Source organism: Centruroides sculpturatus, unplaced genomic scaffold (assembly GCF_000671375.1).
Source record: "Centruroides sculpturatus isolate CEXI.00-Female unplaced genomic scaffold, Cexi_2.0 scaffold39, whole genome shotgun sequence".
Lineage (NCBI taxonomy): Eukaryota > Metazoa > Arthropoda > Arachnida > Scorpiones > Buthidae > Centruroides > Centruroides sculpturatus.
Window position 1 is genome coordinate 48,126 of NW_019384314.1, and position 19,657 is coordinate 67,782.

Here is a 19,657-nt window from a genome sequence, read left to right on the forward strand (position 1 = left end):
GTACCGTAAGTCTAATACAGTACTGTAATTTTATACATTTCTTGTGAAAGAAACATTTCTTATTCAATGGCGATTAAAATTATTTATATTAATGATGTCTCCAAAGTTCAACAAAGTTTTTGCAGAAAAATAAGTTGTTAGAAATCGGCCGCTATTTGCTGAGCTGTTCCGCGACGAAAGCAAGCTTTAGCAATGGCGATGTTGAATGGTGCACACTCGGTAAGTAATCCTACAATTTTTTGTTTATAGCGTAGTTTATACGGATTATTTCCAAAAAATATATACGTATTTTGAAAATGTTGAGTCGGATTAGTCTAGAATCGATTAATTTTATGGAAGAAAACCTTTCAATCAGCCGTAGTCCGTAGACTTCACACGTGTCGAGCTGTGATTGGAAGGACTCGTAAGAAATCGGATTCCTAAAGAATGGAACGTATCTATGATCTTATAGGGGGGTCGACTGTATATATAGATTAGGTATTAATGTATTATCTACTAATATAATATTCTATGTATTTATATATATTTATGTATTATATAATATAAAATATTATATACAGGGTGTATCAGAATGACGTTTTAAAAATTTGGGGGATTGTAGAGGATAAAATTTTGAACGTTTTGATGTAAGGAACCTATAGCCAGAAATTTGAACTAAAGTGTCTACAGCACTTTGCACATTCTATGTGGTTGGTATGCTGAATGAAACAGCAGAATACAGTATTTATGACAAGTTTTATTGACAAAACAGTAGAGGGCAATCAAACTGTACATCAAATCAGTGGCTGCACTACTTTAGAGTAAATGTTCAATGTGACAACCACCAACTTTGTTACATAATGTGCAACAATGAACCATGTTTTGTCTGACTCTCTGTAAGATGCCACACTCCCCTCTGATGGTGACCTGAAGGATGACAAGCACTAACAACGTAAGTACACAACGTCCTATACACAGGCTCAGTTAGATCACTGTAGTTGTGTGTTTACAGTCTTCCATCCGCAGCAATAACATGACGTCAATGGACAGAAGGGTAGCTACCAAAGTGAAGGGTGGGCAAGCACTTCCTACCTCTGTAGGCACTTTTGTTCAAATTTCCGGCTATAGGTTCCTATCAAAACGTTCAAAATTTCATCTTCCACAATCCCCCAAATTTTTAAAACGTCATTCTGATACACCCTATATCTATAAAATATATATTAAAATCAACATAAAATGACTCTCCAGATAGGATTTTATATAATATATATAATCTTGTCTGCGGAGTCATTCTATGTTAATTTTAATTTTGAATTATTAACCTTTTTCATTGTGTTTCAATTTTAATTTCTAAAATGATGTACAGTAGAGCATCGTTTATCTGAATCAATTGGGGACTGGATTTGTTCGTATATCTTATTTTTCGGATAACTGATTATGTACAAAAAAATATATTAACCTATTCCACGGTGAAATTTTTCTCCGTTGCATGTCACTTCGCGTTGAATTTTCGTTGATCTTAAGCCTAACAAAAATTTTTATAATAATAATTGTGGCTATTGTATCACTAAAAATTATTTCTTTATTTTGTACAAACAAAATAAATATATTGAAAAATATAAAAACTAAAAAAAAAAATTATACTTTAGAAGTTAATCTAGTATCAAAAACTGCACAAAAATGCCAGTGCTGCCAGCTAAAACACACACACCAACAAAAAAAATATTGGAGTAGCCCAAGACATAGCCAAAGGTTGCAACACCACAGCACTAGCGGAAATTTAAATTTGCCGACTAGAACGCTTTCAGATAACCAACGTTTCAGTTGAGCGGCTTTCAAATAAATGACACTCTACTGTACTAAGTTTAGATTCAGCAAAGTTCATCATATTAAAATTTAAAATACTTCAAACAAAGACCAACCTGCATAAGGTATCATTCCAATTACAGTAGGCGACAAGCCTTTATAGAGTGCACGTATTCCTCCTTCCTAAAAGTAATTAAACTTTGTTTAAATATCATAGACATATTTTCACTTATTAAATGCTATCGTATTTTGTTAAGAAAAAAAAACTTGTAAATTTTTTTTATTTGGTAGACAATTTAAAATAAGATATTTATAGAATAACTATAATTATGATAATTCCAAAAAATATATCATACTATAAAAATAATTATTGAGTTTCTAATTAACTGAGAGGCCAATGAAAAAAAATCATGTACGCTTATATTAAATTTCTTAATATGCTATTAAAAAATTCTCAAAAATTAATTTCTCAATATCCTATATCAGTCTAAATACAGTCTGATAAATTTGGTGATTAGGTATTTGAATTAATATTATAAATCAACTTGCTACTGATTTTGGTTGATAAAATGTTCACTGAAGATTAAATGAGAACAATTTTCAAACAGTCTTCAAATAAGAAATATTAATTGAAGCATTTTCCAGAAAAACATCACTCATTAACAACACAAACATTCTAAATTCCAAATTTAAAATGTTTGTTCTAAAAACATTTAAATAAAAAGTTTTTGATTTTTTAAAGATTTGAAATATGATTGTTTAGAAAAATATTTAAGAATTTTTTTATTCTAAACAATCAAAATTTACTAAATTTACATTCAAATTAATTTAATCACTTACAGTTTTAAAAATGCAAACTAATGTGTGCAAAATTCCAGAATAGATATGCTCTCCAGTGACTTGAAATGCCAGTCTTGCACGGACCATGTCCAATGGATATGTACAAATTACTGCAGTAACACCTGCAACAGGACGAATAACACTTGTAAATTAAAAAAATTAATTTACTTGTTAGAAAATAACAAGTATTTATGTTAAATTTTTATCTAAATTAAAAAAAATATATATATATGTTCGAGTTTAAAAAAGTACGTAAAGTTTAGTCAAAGATGAATAAAAATTTAACTTAATTCATTTTGTATATTAAAAAAAACCATAATGCAGACAATATTTTTAAATAGCTTTAACTCACCTGCCATAGATCCAGCAACAAATTTGCTTAAATGAGATTTTTTTCCAATATGGTTCTTTAATGTCTGAATAAATACACATACATTTGTACAATATACACAAAATTTCAAAGCCATTATCCATTTTCGGGGTGGACAATGAAAAAATGATCAACTTTCTCCATAAATTTAATTATGAAGAATGATGATTAAAAATTTAAAGATTACATGGATAAGATGTAAACATATAACTGAATCATTTCAAAAACAGTAAATATGTGTGCAATTTATCTGTCTGCTTTGAGTAGATAACTGAAAAAAATAAATTTTTACAAATTGTTCAATTACAGATGGCATTTTAAAATTTTTAATAATAATTATTCATTTGAAATTTATATACAGTATATATAGACTAGTCCAAAAGATACCAACCACATTAATGCTTTATTACAACTGGATAATGAAATATATAAATCTTACTCAGATATCATTCAATTAGGCATTTGAAGCCATTTGTATCTTCAATAATGTTTGCCTTCAACTTCAATCCTGATCTTATCTAAAAGCTTAACATCTTACTTCAGAAGAACATCTCTTAGAAGAGCAAAGATTTCATAATCTCTCAAGCTTCTCCAAAATTTCTGGTTCAATATGGAATATGCTGTTCTTGAGATGTCTCCATGAAAAAAAGTCATGAATTCAATGCTGAGAATATGCAGATCAGTCAATACCCTCCCTATGGTGCTTTCTATAATGCAAAAATCATTGAAGTTGATAGCAAACATATTAAACACATTATAAAAATGATTTCAGGTGCTGATTCAAGTTATATTTGAGCAAGATTTGCATATCATTCAGTTATAATACAGCAATCTGGTAGGTAACCTTTTAGACCACCCTGTATATAAATAAGTTCAAATTTTTAAATATTACAATGTCTTGTTATTTTAATTTATTGTCATCCATCAATCTTTTTTAAAATTGTATAAAATTATGTATATAAATTGCAAATAAACAATCCAATTTATGTCAAAATGCAAATATAATTATGAAAAATTCATTTTTTATGATTACAAGATTTACATACTAATAAGATTAAAGCTACTTTTAATGGAGCAAAATATCAAACAAAAAACAAGAAAAATGTTCAAATACTTTTGAGTTTAATCTGATGTCGTCCTGGCTTACAAGTTTATTGATTTGCTATGTGTATTAAACAAATTACAACATTTTATTTATTTATTTATGTACTTTTCAAATTTTCAATTTTAAACTATTTCTAAATTGTTCCATTAATGTAATATTGACATCACCCACCACCATTATAATAATGGTTGGTTTTTGTTTTAAAACAACATTTTGCTGCTATGAGAGCAGAATGTTCTTTTAAATTCAATGCATGAGTGGTAAAATTAAGACAATAAGCAATAATAACAGACTCAACCAATCATCTCTGATGACTGACTGTCAGAGGAAATAATTGGTGAAATCAATCATTGTCACTGATTGTTATCTTAATTTTGCTATTCATGTACACCAGTCTTCAGAATTTCTAATGATGAGTAGTTAAGTTTAAAAGTATTTCAGCATTTTCTTTTTTTGTATTTGATTTTTTGTTCCATTATAAGTTTCATTTTAACCTTACTACATAGTTATATAATAATGTGAAATAATCAGAAAAATATTTTTTCAATGGATTGTCCATTTAATAAATTCATAAAAAAATAATAATATTCACATTTAAATTAACTTAAATAATAAAGTTATTAAGATATTACCAGTAAGCAAGTTTCTGGTGTATTATTTTTAGAAACCATAAATTTGTTTACTTTTAGAAGAATCTAATGACAAAGTACAGTAGACCCCCCTATAACGCGGGTTCCTATAACGGAGATTCCTGTAACGTGGCGAAAAAATTGTGACAGTATTCGTATAAAGACGCTAAAAAGGACTCGTAAAACGTCGTCGCCAACTCGTGTCGCGACAGGATTGGTCGAATCTGGACCAATAGTAGACGAGCAGCCGAACTACTTACACGCTACAGAGAGTTTAGGCGAGTAAGTTGAGTTTACTATTGTCTGTACAGTATTATATATAAATTAGGTACTGTATATATAATTATATATTAACTTAATTAATTTTAACTTTATTATAATTATATATATACTTTCCGCCGTCCAGCGCCATGCTACGGAGAGTTTAGGCAAGTAAGTTGAGTTTACTATTGTCTGTACAGTATGTAAATTAGGTACCATAAGTCTAATACAGTACTGTAATTTTATACATTTCTTGTGAAAGAAACTTTTCTTATTCAACAGCCATAAAAATTATTTATATTAATGATGTCTCCAAAGGTCAACGAATTTTTTGCAGAAAAATAACTTATCAGAAATCGTGGCTGCTGTTTGATGCACTGCTCCGCGACGAAAACAAGCTTAAGCAATGGCGACGTTGAACGGTGCACACTCGGTAAGTAATCCTACAATTTTTTGTTCATAGCATAGTTTATACTGATTATTCCCAAAAAATTATATACATATTTTGGAAATGTTGAGTCGAATTAGTCTAGAATCGATTAATTTTACGAAAGAAAACCTTTCAAACAGCCGTAGTCCGTAAACTTCACACGTGTCGGGCTGCGATTGGCTCATGTATTTAAGGATTCCTACAACGTGAAATTCTTATAAAGTGGAACGTATCTACCACGTTATAGGGGGTCTACTGTAATCTGCAATTTATAGCTTTGTAGATTATATAAAAATAATGAGTTATTCTTGTTTGACTTTTATTTAAATAACATAATTTTTAGGATACATTGAATGTCTTTCAAAATTAAAGGTAAATTTGCCAAGAGATTACAACATACTTGTTTACTCCAAATGTTTTGCTTTTACACTGCAATTACCATTTTGGAAAAGTGGAAAAAATCTATACTATAAAATATTTATTTCATAGTAAAAATGATGGACAACCTGACAATACATTAGAAAATAATAATAATAAAAAGCAAATTCTATTAAAAGATGAAATAAATTCTCAGAAAAATGGAAATAAAGTAAAAATAATAGATTTTTGAAAAATTCATAATTTAATTTAATTTAGAGTAATTTTAAGATGCTAGATAAATTTGTCGTCAACTATTAATTAATTAATTGGACATTTCAATCTGTACACAATAAGAATTGTACATTAACAAACTGGAGATATTTTCTTTTGATCTATCAGATTTCTATTTTCTATTCACTGTGTTTTCTTAAATATCACTTAATTATGGTAGCATAATGGCCCAAGGCAAAAAATATGAAAAAAAAAATTACATTGTCAAAATCTCAGGGACCTAAGGAACCTCATGAGCACATGTAACCTGTAGGTTCATGACTGACATAAATGGACTATGGCTAAGAAATTAATCAACGTGATATCAAAGTTATTAAATCAAAATCTTCTAAATACTTGTATTTTTTGCACGTTTTTAAGTATGTGCTGAACAGAAAATGCATCAATAAACAAACCAGATTAAAAATCAATTTTTAAAATTACAACTGTCAATAAAATTTAATAAATAAAATTTTTGTAAGAACTTGCCTTTTTATAGATTTCAAAAGAAAGAAATTGCACTGCTCCATATGGAAATATGCGAACCATCTGTGCTCCATTTCCTTTGTAGAGTCCCAATAGCCCTTCTTTTTTTACAATGTTTTTCAAACCAGAAAAAACACCTGAAAATTATGCAAATAAATAAAATTCCAATATGATTTAAACTGTCATTATGTCATTTACTTACCAAAATGTTTGTAATGATTGTTATGTGCCTGAAGCAGGATTTTAATTCTGTCTAAAGGTGCTACTGCTGTTTTTGCACACATTCCTGCCATACCTAAAACATATACATTATATATAAAACAATAAAATCTGAAACTAATAACTTTACATATTATGTAAATACAGTAATATCCCAAGTTATGTAACATGCAACTTACATAAATTTGCAGGTACGTAAAATGTAAATCTCAAAAATTGGAGAAAAACTGAGTAAAATGATTTAATTTTACAAAAAATTATTCTATTTCAAACATTCATTCATTTATTCTCTCTCATCCTTTCTTTCTTTTGCACTGTACTGATTTATTACTTTATTGCTTTGCTTAATCCTTTACTTTTCAGTCTAATTGTAAACATGTACACAAGTGTACCAGGCACTCTTTCTTGTAAACAATTCTTTTATACAAAAAAATAATATATGTACAGTACATTTCTATCAATCCAACTCCATGGCCTGATAGCTGGATGACTGAGGCCTCCATATCCAGTTTGAGTCTGGGTCAAGAGCCTCAGATATTTTTCATGAGCAATCTGTTCAGATAAATTGAGTTATAGTCTTTGCGATTTGTCATTTCCATCATAAGTCCAGTTAAACCCATGATGGGCATGAAAAAAGTGATATTAGTGCCCACAAGGCAAAGAGAGTTAATAAAAAGTCATGATCAAATAATATGGGCTTTCTTCAGCTATAATTCTGATTTTTTTTAAAGATTGTTAAGTATTTGATACAAGAGATTATTTTATTCATTAAAACTGATATGAGATAATAAATTAATTAATTTAGAATATATGGAAGACAAGAATGGCCTAGAGCAGAATTTGTACTGACTTTATATTTCAAATAGCCATAAGTTTAGTAATATTTATGGTTTGATTAATGACTCATTTATATGATTAAAATGAACAAGTAGTTGTCCAATTGCAGCAACATAGTAAATAAATAATAATCAACATTCAAATATTAAATTAATAAACTCAAATTACACTGAAACTCAATGAATGTAGAACATTAATTTGTCTAAGACAATATTTAACAGATTTCTAACATTGAGATTTATAAAAAATGTAATAAAAATTATACAACTTTAATACTGAAGGTTTTAGGTCTGACTACAATTTGGCAGCAAGAGTTTGCCACTTCCTGTAGTCTTTTACAATGGAATTTGCATCTTTCCATTTAATATTAATGTTTTGGAGATTATTTTTGAATGTACAATACCTAATACAGTGCTAAATTTTGCTTGGTCTTCCTCACTTATTTAATTGACTATAGTCTCAAATTTTAAATGCTGTTAATGAGAAAAGTTGAAAATTAAATTGATACACTTTTAACAAAGAAAATCATTTTTTGAAAAGTGTTTTTATGCTAAGTTATCCTGAAAATCCAAATCAGAATGGAAGAAAAAACTATTAAATTGTAATGTTTTATATAAATGTATATATCATTCTTGTAATATAATTAATAGTAAATAAAATAATATTACTACTTTTAATATCCTCCTTTTAAATTGTATATTGCTATCAATTATTTTTAATTACATCAAGAATAATAATTTTCATGAATTCTTCCTTAATTTAAAAACAAACAAAAGAAAAAAATTTCTAGGTCAAACATTAACAACAAAACTAAACAAATCTGACATTCAAACCTCAATTAGATTTTCTAAAAATCATATGATTTACCTATTTTTCCTGTTCTTTATATTAAAAAGTAATGCTTCCACAAACAAAAAGATTATTTTATCTATTGTTATTGAATGTTATTGGAGTAAATCACAAGACTACTCTTAAACATTAATTAAAATAGATGTATTGTTTCTGAAATCAGTGATTGCAAACTTTTTGATTCAGCATATTTTTGATGAGTAATAATATATTATACAGATTCTTAATGAATACCCAGCTAGATGCTTCTTAACTTCCACAACAATACCTTATCCCACTGGGAATTATTTATTACAAACATTTTCAACATGTTCTACAGGCCAACTTTAGATTTTAAAAATCATGGAACATTGATAACTGTTCTTTTTATATAGAATGGTTAAGAACACATTTAAAATACAAAATTCTTTGGAATATTGGACTATTTGAATCCAAAAAATAAATTACAGTAATATACATACAATTTAAAATAAAGTAATATAATAGATAAAAAAAATTACATTCATAATATCAGTTTTCAATTGTATAAACATTATGCATTATTCTCTAATAAGTTTTTCAGCCATATATTTCCATGCTGTGGGTAATACTCACCAACATTAGCAATGAATTTAGAAAAAGTTGAAATTTATAGAAGTAATCTTTTGGACAGATGTTTAAACTATAACAATGCCACAGTATTACTCACAGCATAGAAATATATGGTTGAAAAAACTTATTAGAGAATAGTGCATAATGTCCATAGAACTAATATTGTGATGTAATTTTTTCTTTTTTATCTAGATTCATTATTTCACTATAATTTCCAGAATAAAAACAGCAATGGTATAAGAAAAACAAACAAAATTTTACAATCTCAATAGACGTCAAACAATGTGTTAGAAAGATTAAATATAAATGAATTATTTAAATACCAAAAACTCTATTAAAAATTTGTATTATCAAATTAAACTCTACTCTAAATACAAAAATTATTTTAAAAAAACAATATTTAGATTATACTTATAGTTTCCTTTAAGCATATTTTCTATAATGATAACTTTTCCTAAAATCCATACCATGACACATTTTAATTAATGCTACATAAATTACAATATACATTTTATTAAAATTCAGTTCTTATTCTAAATAGCTACGCTTAAATTTATCTAAATCTTTTCTATCTAATTTGCCAATCTGACAAAAATTTAATATATATTTTAAAAATTTTTCAAATCTTTAGCCAGAAAACCAATGATATAACCTGTTTCATTTGAAACTGACTATATCATTGGTTTGTTTATCCAGATATATATAAAAGTCACTTTACTGAGCATATATCATTATTATATATAGTATGTTAAATTTAATACTGTAATGGACAATTAACATTTAATAATTGTATCATGCATGATGATTTATGATTCCTAACTTTCTGTGCATCTTCTGGAAAATTAAATATGGATGAATCAAAAAGATTCTCATATAGCAGCCGATTTATTCTTCCTTGTAAGCAATCAACATTTCATTTTGTTATGTCTGCTATACTGATCAAAAGATATCATAATATTCCTCATTTCCTGTAAGCTATGAACATCCTGTTTCTGCTTGTGACAACAGAATTTAAACTATTTTAAAATTTAATTTTCTGGATCCTTTCTGTGCTTACAAGAAATGAGGAATATTGTGATGTCTTTAGATCAGTATGACAGACATAACAGAATGAAATATTGATTTCTTACAAGAATAGATGGGCTGCTATATGAGAAACTTTTTCATCCATCAATATTTAATTTTGAAAAAGATGCACAGAAAATTAGGAATCATAAATATAAAGATGGAAAGTATTTGTGAGTTTTGTTTCTGCATTATTTTTCTCACAGGTGGGAACAAGCTTAACAATTTATAAGAATCATTACTTTGACATGTCAATAAGCCCTATTTGTTTTGTGTAAGAAGTGTACACGTTAATGTCAGTTTGATGTCACATCTTTAGTTTTACAATGAACAAGTTCAAAAAATGATGTCAAATTGACACAAGTGTACACAATCACAACCAAATAAACAACCCTTAAGTTGTTGAGTTTGCCAATGCAATGCTGTTCATTTTGTCAGTGTACATTTTTCTGCAATAGCTCAAAATTCAGTTTAAAACACAATGTGTTATTTTTGGTTGATAAAGATGACATAAAGAGCATCATAAATAGTGACAAACATACCATAATTCAAAATATTATTCTAAAATAATTTTTGTACATTCATTTAATGCACAGAAATTAAATCATATTTTATAAAGAAAATTATTAATAAATCAACATTACAATTTTTGTATTACTTTTTATCAAATAACCAAAAACATAGTAATGAGAATTATATTAATTATTAGTTTTTACTAGAACTTAGTTGCTTGCTGTTCTCCCAATTACATATATTTCCTTCGGAATTAGCACAAGGTTGTTGTTGAGAACAAGCAGGTTTATTGACATAAAAGAGATGCATTTCAGGCGTCATAGAAATTTGGTTATTCCAGCAGTCACTGTAATAATCTTAAGACTGAAGAAGGGCAAATGCATATCCTTTTGTGTCAATAAACCTGCTTTTCCCATTCAAAGTGTTCCTGTGTGATTTGTTCTCAATGGCAACCTTGTGATAATTCTGAAGGAAATACATATAGTTTTTATTACTCTTTGTGGTCACTTTATTACATTACATAATATTTATAATGTTATATTTTAATTCAATTTTATGTCATTCAAGTTTATTTTTTTTTATTTGAATAATTAAAAGAAAATTTAACCACATTACACATTTGCAACTTAAATGAACATATAATGTTCTGTTTCTTTGGATTTGATAAATTTCTACACTAATTGTCATTTATGTACACTTTGAATACGTTTTAGGAAACAAAACAGGCATACTCAGATTAACTATCAGGCAGAGCATCCAGTCAAAAAAGGCCTACAGATTACATTGCTTTATGCAACAATCTAATTATAAATTAATATCAGGAAGTAAACTTATTAAAAATAATAATAATAGACTTTATTTTTAATACATTTATTTATTTGGAACTTTTCATTCTATAATTGATATTCTGACACCAGGAAATGTCTTTGTCGGTATTTTAGCAAATGTCAAGTGCCTTTGAGAGGTCAATGTCACCAAGATGTTTTGCTTTCCTTGCTTGTTTATGAAAGAGATTTACACAGATAACATTTTTCAAATTCTAATTTGCATCATTTCTGTTTGTTCATATCAACATGCTATGCCAAAATACTATAAGAAACTTCACAATAACGATTCCTTATCTGAATAAATGCATTTACAAATATATACATCAAGTTAAATCATATGCCTCTGTGTCCTTATCTTATAGTGTAGTATTTAAAATGTCTACTCGGACTTATTTTATTAACAGGACTTATTATACTGATGTCTTTGTTCAGTAAAATTTAAGAAAGCCCATCAGAAAAAACATAATCTTTATTTTTCACCTGTACACTTTTTACATGATATTGTATTTCAGACTAGTTCGTCCCTCATCAGCAGGTTTACATCTAATTTTTTCTAAAACAAATCATTAAAAATCAATATAAATTTATAAAATTCTGGCAATAAAAACAGACAATACCCAGTTACATTAAATTCATTAAAATTTTTTGACTTTTAAATACTTCAGAAATCAAAATTACAAACAGTGCTACTCTTATTATATTTTCCAGATACCTGTATATAATAGTAATAAACATGAATTACATTATTAAAGTATAGATTAAACAAATTTACAACTTACATATTGTATTCTCACTGTTACTTGAACCATTATCGTATTCTTGTTCTTGGTTGGCTGATATGGAGACTTTAGCCTAGTTGGCTCTCTTCTCCGACTGGCGTCGTCTGGTGTGATTGATGTAATGTTCCAATGCCGCCAAGTGTTGACTTGAGGTAAAGGTTTTTGAGGCCAGAAAATTGGCATGAGTAAATGAACAATTGCGAGGTTAAGAGTCAATGTAGTCCCCAGCTCTTGGCAAGCTTTGTCATACTGCAGGCAGTGTAGCCAGTAGTGGAATGTTGTCTCTGGTGCCCCACAGGGGGGCAGGCTGGAGAATCTCTCAGATGCTGGGTGTAGAGGAAGTGATTCAGTGGGGTCATCTCTGTCCTTAAGTGGGTTAGAAGTATTTCTGCATGTCGGGATGAGGCGTGATGGTAAATCCAATCAGAGAAAAGACAAAGATGGTCTCGTCCCTTATTACGCAGGTCAGGAGTCCAAGTGTCAATGAAAGTCTCAATGGTCCTGTTCCTCACATGTCAGGAGAAATCTTTCAGCATGAGCATCTTCCATGTGGAGCTGGTCAGCGAGTCTGGCAAGAGGCTTTGTCGGCTGCCTCGTTAAATCAGGATACCAGCGTGTCCTGGCATCCACCCAACAATGATGGGCGCTATATATGCACAGATGAAAGCCATCAGGTCTATGATGACTGCTGCAGGTGAAGAGAATGTGACGTTAGCCACCACTTGTAAAGCTGAGCCTACTGTCTGAAAACATCGCTGTCAGGCAGTGAAGTGGTTGGCTGAGTTGAATTGCCTACAGAATTCCAAGGGCTTCTGTCCCAAAAAATGCCACATCGATCATCTAGGGCAGTGTTTTTCAACCTGCGGGTTGTGAGCCCTCTGGGGGTCGCAACCCACAGGTTGCGACCCCCAGAGGGCTCACAACCTTACACGGGGGGTTGTGGGTAAAAGCCTTACACAGGGGGTTGTGGGTAAAAGAAAAAGACAAGTGTTTGTAGGTCCTACACTACAATAAAAAAAACTACAATTTCAGTGAGAAGGCTGTACCTGTTTATTTTACAGTACAATTGGTTTTTCGATCGATATTTAGGTCTCAACAGAAACAAAATTAAATACATAGTTTTTAAAACCACTGATATAGTTTTAATATGGCCCTGGGAGGGTCGCCAGAATTTTTTAACTTGTAAAGGGGTCACATATTCAAGAAGGTTAAAAAACACTGGTCTAGGGTACATGTTTCTTGGATGTGGTGAGCTGAGAGGATCATGCCGACCATTATTTTATTACCAGATGCTTTCTCTTATATACCCCCCTTTTCATTCCAACAGGGGAGGTATATATGAGAAAGCATCTGGTAACTTACATACAACATTACAACTTACATATTGTATTTTCACTGTTACTTGAACCATTATTGAATTGATAATGGTTCAAGTAACAGTGAGAATACGATATGTAAGTTGTAAATTTGTTTAATCTATACTTTAATAATGTAATTCATGTTTATTACTATTATATACAGGTATCTGGAAAATATAATAAGAGTAGTACTGTTTGTAATTTTGATTTCTGAAGTATTTAAAAGTCAAAAAACTTTAATGAATTTAATGTAACTGGGTATTGTCTGTTTTTATTGTCAGAATTTTATAAATTTATATTGATTTTTAATGATTTGTTTTAGAAAAATTGGATGTAAACCTGCTGATGAGGGATGAACTAGTCTGAAACACAATATCATGTAAAAAGTATACAGATGAAAAATAAAGACTATGATTTTACTGATGGGCTTTCTTAAATTTTACTGAACAAAGACATCAGTATAATAAGTCCTGTTAATAAAATAAGTTCGAGTAGACATTTAAATATAAACTACATACATCAAGATTTTAACAATTTACTTTTTTAAAATAAGAAGCTACTTATAAAATACAAAATATGCTCTTAACTTAATCAAACTTTTAATATATACCTTAAGAAACTGCATAAGACAATATGCATAGAGATTATTCTTTTAATAATTGTTATTTATATAAACTTTTATAGTTTGCCATTACTCTCTTTTGGAAAGGAAGTTATATTGATAAGTGTTTGTTTGTGTTTTCAAAACCTTAAAATTTATCAAAGCTAAACGATCATCAAAATTAATCAGGCTATTTTTCTGTTGCTATTAACATTAAATTCTAAGTAATTTGATACTAGAGGCAATTGTTTGATTAATAACATTGGGCTTAGATATGTTTATATATGTTCAAGATTTATGCATAAACATCTATTTGAATTCTTCAAATATTTATCTGGAAAAAACTAGTTTTAAAATTCAATATAAATATTTTTTTACATGAAAAACTACATACATTAATTTTAAACTGTATCTAGTATGAAGTAAATATCATACTAGTATCTAGTATGAAGTAAAGAATGCTACAATTCTCACACTAAAAATTTCAGGAAACTGTTTTAAGGTCAAATTCTTTACTATTTAGGAACAGGAAAATCCTTCCCAGTTTTGTTCTCCCAATTTCCTAAAGCAAATGAATATAAACCTTAGCATTTCTCTGCTATCTTAAATTCTTTATTATGTTTCATTTCAAAAATTTTTATAACTTTTATATTTCTTTTCCATATTTTAAAGCAAAAAAAAAATTTTAAACAAGAAAAAATTTTATGTACTAAATTTACATAAATGCCAATTTATCAAAGAAAATATAAAAGAACCAGTAACAGGTTCAAGGTACGTGTTGAAAATATTTTAATACTTTTATATGCATTTCTTAAGTTAAATTATTAAAATATTTTGTAAATAAACACTGTTAAAATAAAGAAAAAATTAGCAACTTAATTAACAAAATACAAATTTTATTCATCTTGATAAAAATAACAGAATAATATATTGATGTATTAAGCTACTGAACTAAATAATTACTAAATAAAACCTTAAAAATTTATGAATGAAAAATATTTAATTTTTTTTTGTAACTTCATTTATAATAAAATCTTTAAAAAACAAACTTTATTTGGTTTCTAAATAAAATCGCAGCATGTAAAAATTATACAAGTAAAAATAAATAATAATCTCTTATGAAAACTTCCTGTTAACATTGCTGCATAAAACTATGCACTTGACCTTGATTGGTAAATGACACTTGAAGTGCATGCAGTAATTTATCAAGCTGAAAATATATAGGACACGATTGACGTGAGAGAAATGGATGCCTGCAGAAATTTCGTGCACTTACCAATGTGATAAAGGTTGAAAAATGTAAATTTTTGATAAATAGGCACTTAAATTAGCTATTTTAGCTTGTTTCAATAAAAATCTAATATAAATATGGATGCAAATATTAAAACATAGATAAATACAAATTAAATTTGAGTTTAATCTCATTACATGTATGTTTCCATGTATAATTTATATATCGAATTATGTGAATATTTTATATTTAAAATAAATTTTATTTTATGTATCGTTAAAAACATATACTTGTACAGGATGATCAAAAAATCAGTTAACCGTGTTACTTTTTATATCATCTAGATACATGTGTAAATACAAATGATACTCTAAGTTTGAAAAGTGTTTTTTCTCTAGAAAATTGGTGCAAACATGATGTAAATATGATTAAGTATTTGAATATGAGCAATTTATTCTTTATGGTATTTTGGGCCACTATTTGTTACACCCATAAAATCTTGCATAAGTGTTTCAAATATAGGTTTTAGATTAAAATTCTGTATTGTAGCTAACTGGGATAAAAATAAACTTATCTAACATATAATGTAGCAATAACATTCCATTTTCTATAATTACAGTATATCCTAAATTGATGTATTTATAAATGTCAAAATACTTATAATACAAAGCCAATTAATATAAAAACTGCCAAGTAGCAACAGAATGAATTGCTATGGCTATTGCTAAATGCAAACTTACAATGCATATTCATCTGTATCAGTTATGAATGAAAAATAAAATACTATAATTGGCCAAATAGAGAAAAAGTAAGCTTATAAATTTAGCCTTACATTCAGTCCTTTTCAGTATGCTTTTAACAAATGCATGTATATAATGTATAATGTATAATAATGTATATGTAAGTTTATAATTTTCATACAAATAATGAAAAATATGCTATATTTAGTGTTAATAGCATAAAATTTTTATACTTTTTACTTCAAATATGCCTTATTTTACTAAGTATATCTTCATACTTTGAAATTTTAGATAACCTTTGTAATCTTTAGTTTTTGTTTATAAAACAACTATTAAATAGTAATAGTAAAGCAACTATTAAGTGTCAGTGGAAGTCCATTTATTTCATTAAATTTTATAAAATTTATGTACTTTATTATATTTATTCTTGTGTGCTTCGTTTCTACTTATCATTCATAAAGTGATAGAAGTTTTAAGGGGATTTGGGTTTTGTTGGACATCCAAAGAGAGGAGATAATTACGGAAACTTGGACAAACTGGGACAAGAGGGAGAGGGGGAGTGAAAATGTCAAGAAAACTGCAGACATAATTTATGGAGAGATCCTTAATACATAATTAAAACTAGGTCAATTTAAAAAATTTATTTATTATTTAAGGTTTGTAGAGATGAAGGTAGCATAAGAGTTTGGAATTGCATGAAACATGGAACACAAAGGTAGCACAAAACAAAGCCAATCAAAACAAAAAATTAAATGCATGTGAATGATATATGGTGTACATCAGACTGCATGCATTTGAAAGAGAAAGATTCAATATTTTTCATGTTATTAATAATTAATTAACTAAACCTAGAGCTTAAAACTTTTGACAGAATAAGGAAAGATTTGAATATTTCATCCCACAATTTTTAAAAAGTTATATGATAAATTTATTTGTCATATAACTAATTTGTAAAATATGTCTAACTATTTTTACTTTATAAATTTTATTTGTTAAATTACAAACTCATCAAAACTAGTAATCACATCGAAACATTTGGAGTCGAAGCATTAAAATGATTAAATATTAAAACAGTTATATGCACTGTACAAGTATTGTTAAAATAGTCATAAATGCTAAAGTGACCATTTTAATACATTATTTATTGTTATTTATAATAATTGTTATTTATTTCCAGACTATCATCATCATACATTGAATAATTTTATCCTTTAATCAAATTAAATTTTTTCTTATTTCAATACACTCGTAGAAATTACTTTTACATACTTTGATTATATATAGCATTATGAATGAATGATCTAAAATTAACTTGTACCTTTTTTTTATTATTATGACAACACTAATTTTCTGCTACATTTATTTTTGTTATAAATTCAATTAATTTTTCTGTCAACAGTGATGAGTAATCTTAATTATAATAAAAATTGTAATCATCGATGAGTAAACAGAAAAAACTCATTCATTCATTTATTTAAATAATTATATTTCAAAAAATACTGCAGTATTGTTATAAGTTATAAATGAAGATCTTTAAATTGCTATCCTTAACAATTGCCTATACTTTTAATAACAATGTAAAGAAACTTATTTCAAAGTAAATTAATTCAATTTAAAACAAATATAAATATTGCATTTACACAAAAAATCTTAAATGTCATAAGATGATGTAACTGATATTTTTAAGATACTTCTGGCTACTATAATTCTTAAATGTAATATTTTAATAATTTTTTATTATTAAATCATCATTAAATAAACACCAAGAACACCTATAAATTTAACTTTTAAAATTAATAATTACTTTTAATAATTAATCATATCAGTTTTATATAATAAATGTTTATTAATGACGACGATCAAATAAATAATTTACTAACAGAATTTAGAAAATGTCAATCGGAATTGTTTTCAAATATTTTAATCATTAATCTCGTTAAACGACCGTTCACCGGCATTTTCGTAGCAATTAAAATTATCGGTCGAATAAACTCCGTCGGAATGTTTTTCGCCCTTCCGACAGAAAGTCCGCTTCGAATAAAGGCCTTCGACCATCAGACTAATTTAGGTAAATCATTTATTTACATTTATCAGTAAAATCATTTCTAAAATTCTGTTTTTAAGTTTAACAATGAATCCCATTTTGGTAGAGTTACTTTTAGATACTTTGTGTACAGGTACTGTATACATATGTAAGTAAACGACCTAAAAGTAACCTCTATCGACATTTTCATTCTGCAATATATAAACAGTGATAAATATCCGAGAATAATCAAATTCTTCTTTAAGTTATTATCTTCAGAGTGGAGGCAACTGATAAATTAGATTTTTATTTATCATTTTTATATAATGTAATGGATATAAAAGGAAGATCATTACTCCAAGCATCATTAAATTAAATATAAACAACAGGATCATTACATGTGAAGAAACCAATTTTAAAGGATTGTTTAAGCACAGATACATTCAAATTTGTACGTACAGTGTTTTCATTAGTAAATGAATTATTTTTCCACATAATTTATAGCATTAGAAAGATGGATACTTACCTCCAGCCAAGAAAGATTTGAAAATGAAGTCTGGAGTAGATCTAACTTCGATTTTCTCGGCCATGTTCCGTTGCTCAGTTTTTTGACTACTTCGGTGCCACGTAACGAAGACAGACAAACCAGTTTCCGACGATATAATTAAAGTTCAATCGGAGCAAACATCGAACACTTCCCCATTCCCTACCAACATCTAAGCGTGCTTGCGTCATCGGTTGGCGTAATCGCTTCGACACATTGATGGCAAATAATCGTAATTATCTCAAATATGACCTTTTAATCATTAATTAATCTCGATTTTCTCCCGAAATTTTTTAATTATTAATTATTTTTTTTATATATATATATATTAAATTATAAGAAATATATTTCAGAAAATGATTGATGACGTCATTCGGAGGTTCGTTTCGAGTTTAGGAAGTTTTTCAATGGAAATATATTTTAAAATTTATTAAGAAATTAGATACTTTTAAACTGTAAATAAATTTATTGTTTTGGTTTTCTTTGTATTATTAAATTAGGAAATTTATAACATTAATTGCAAGACTGATAAAAGATGATACCTCATTTCAGAATATATGCCGCCATTTTGACTCCTCTTTAAAAGTGGACTCTTGTTACTTCGTTAGCGTTAACTAAGGCCTTTTGGCTTAGATTAAAGGCTAGGTTGTGTATACTCAGCGGATGACCTACTGGTTGTCTGCTCCTTACCATTGGTCAAAGCCAGAAGGTCAAAGGCTTCTGCCTAGCTTGGACTTAGGGCCAAGCTGTTATGGCTCTTTTTGAACTATGCCCGCTGGCATTTAGTGCCGGGGGTTGTTTGTTGATGTCGGCCCTCTGGTCATAGGGTGTCAAGCATGATGGCGGTCCACGGATCCAAAACCGGACTAGCTCGGTGGAAGATCCTCAAACTTTAATACGTTAGTACCATCAGCTTTGACGTCCTGGCATAAATTCTCTAATGC

The 19,657-nt window shown here is 28.2% G+C and overlaps 1 protein-coding gene across 1 annotated transcript in view; it reads right to left on the reverse strand.

Moving 5' to 3' along the window:
• The window catches only part of LOC111622850 (graves disease carrier protein-like), a 27,425-nt gene extending 8,506 nt beyond the window's left edge, over positions 1–18,919 (reverse strand). The window contains exons 1-6 of the mRNA XM_023365281.1: positions 18,696–18,919; positions 6,739–6,831; positions 6,540–6,673; positions 2,978–3,041; positions 2,626–2,747; positions 1,902–1,968 (exon numbers count right to left, since the gene is read on the reverse strand). Coding sequence (XP_023221049.1) covers positions 1,902–1,968; positions 2,626–2,747; positions 2,978–3,041; positions 6,540–6,673; positions 6,739–6,831; positions 18,696–18,759 — 544 coding nt within the window. The 5' untranslated portion in view covers positions 18,760–18,919. The remainder of the gene's footprint in view (positions 1–1,901; positions 1,969–2,625; positions 2,748–2,977; positions 3,042–6,539; positions 6,674–6,738; positions 6,832–18,695) is intronic.
• Between the last annotated feature and the right edge of the window lie 738 nt (positions 18,920–19,657).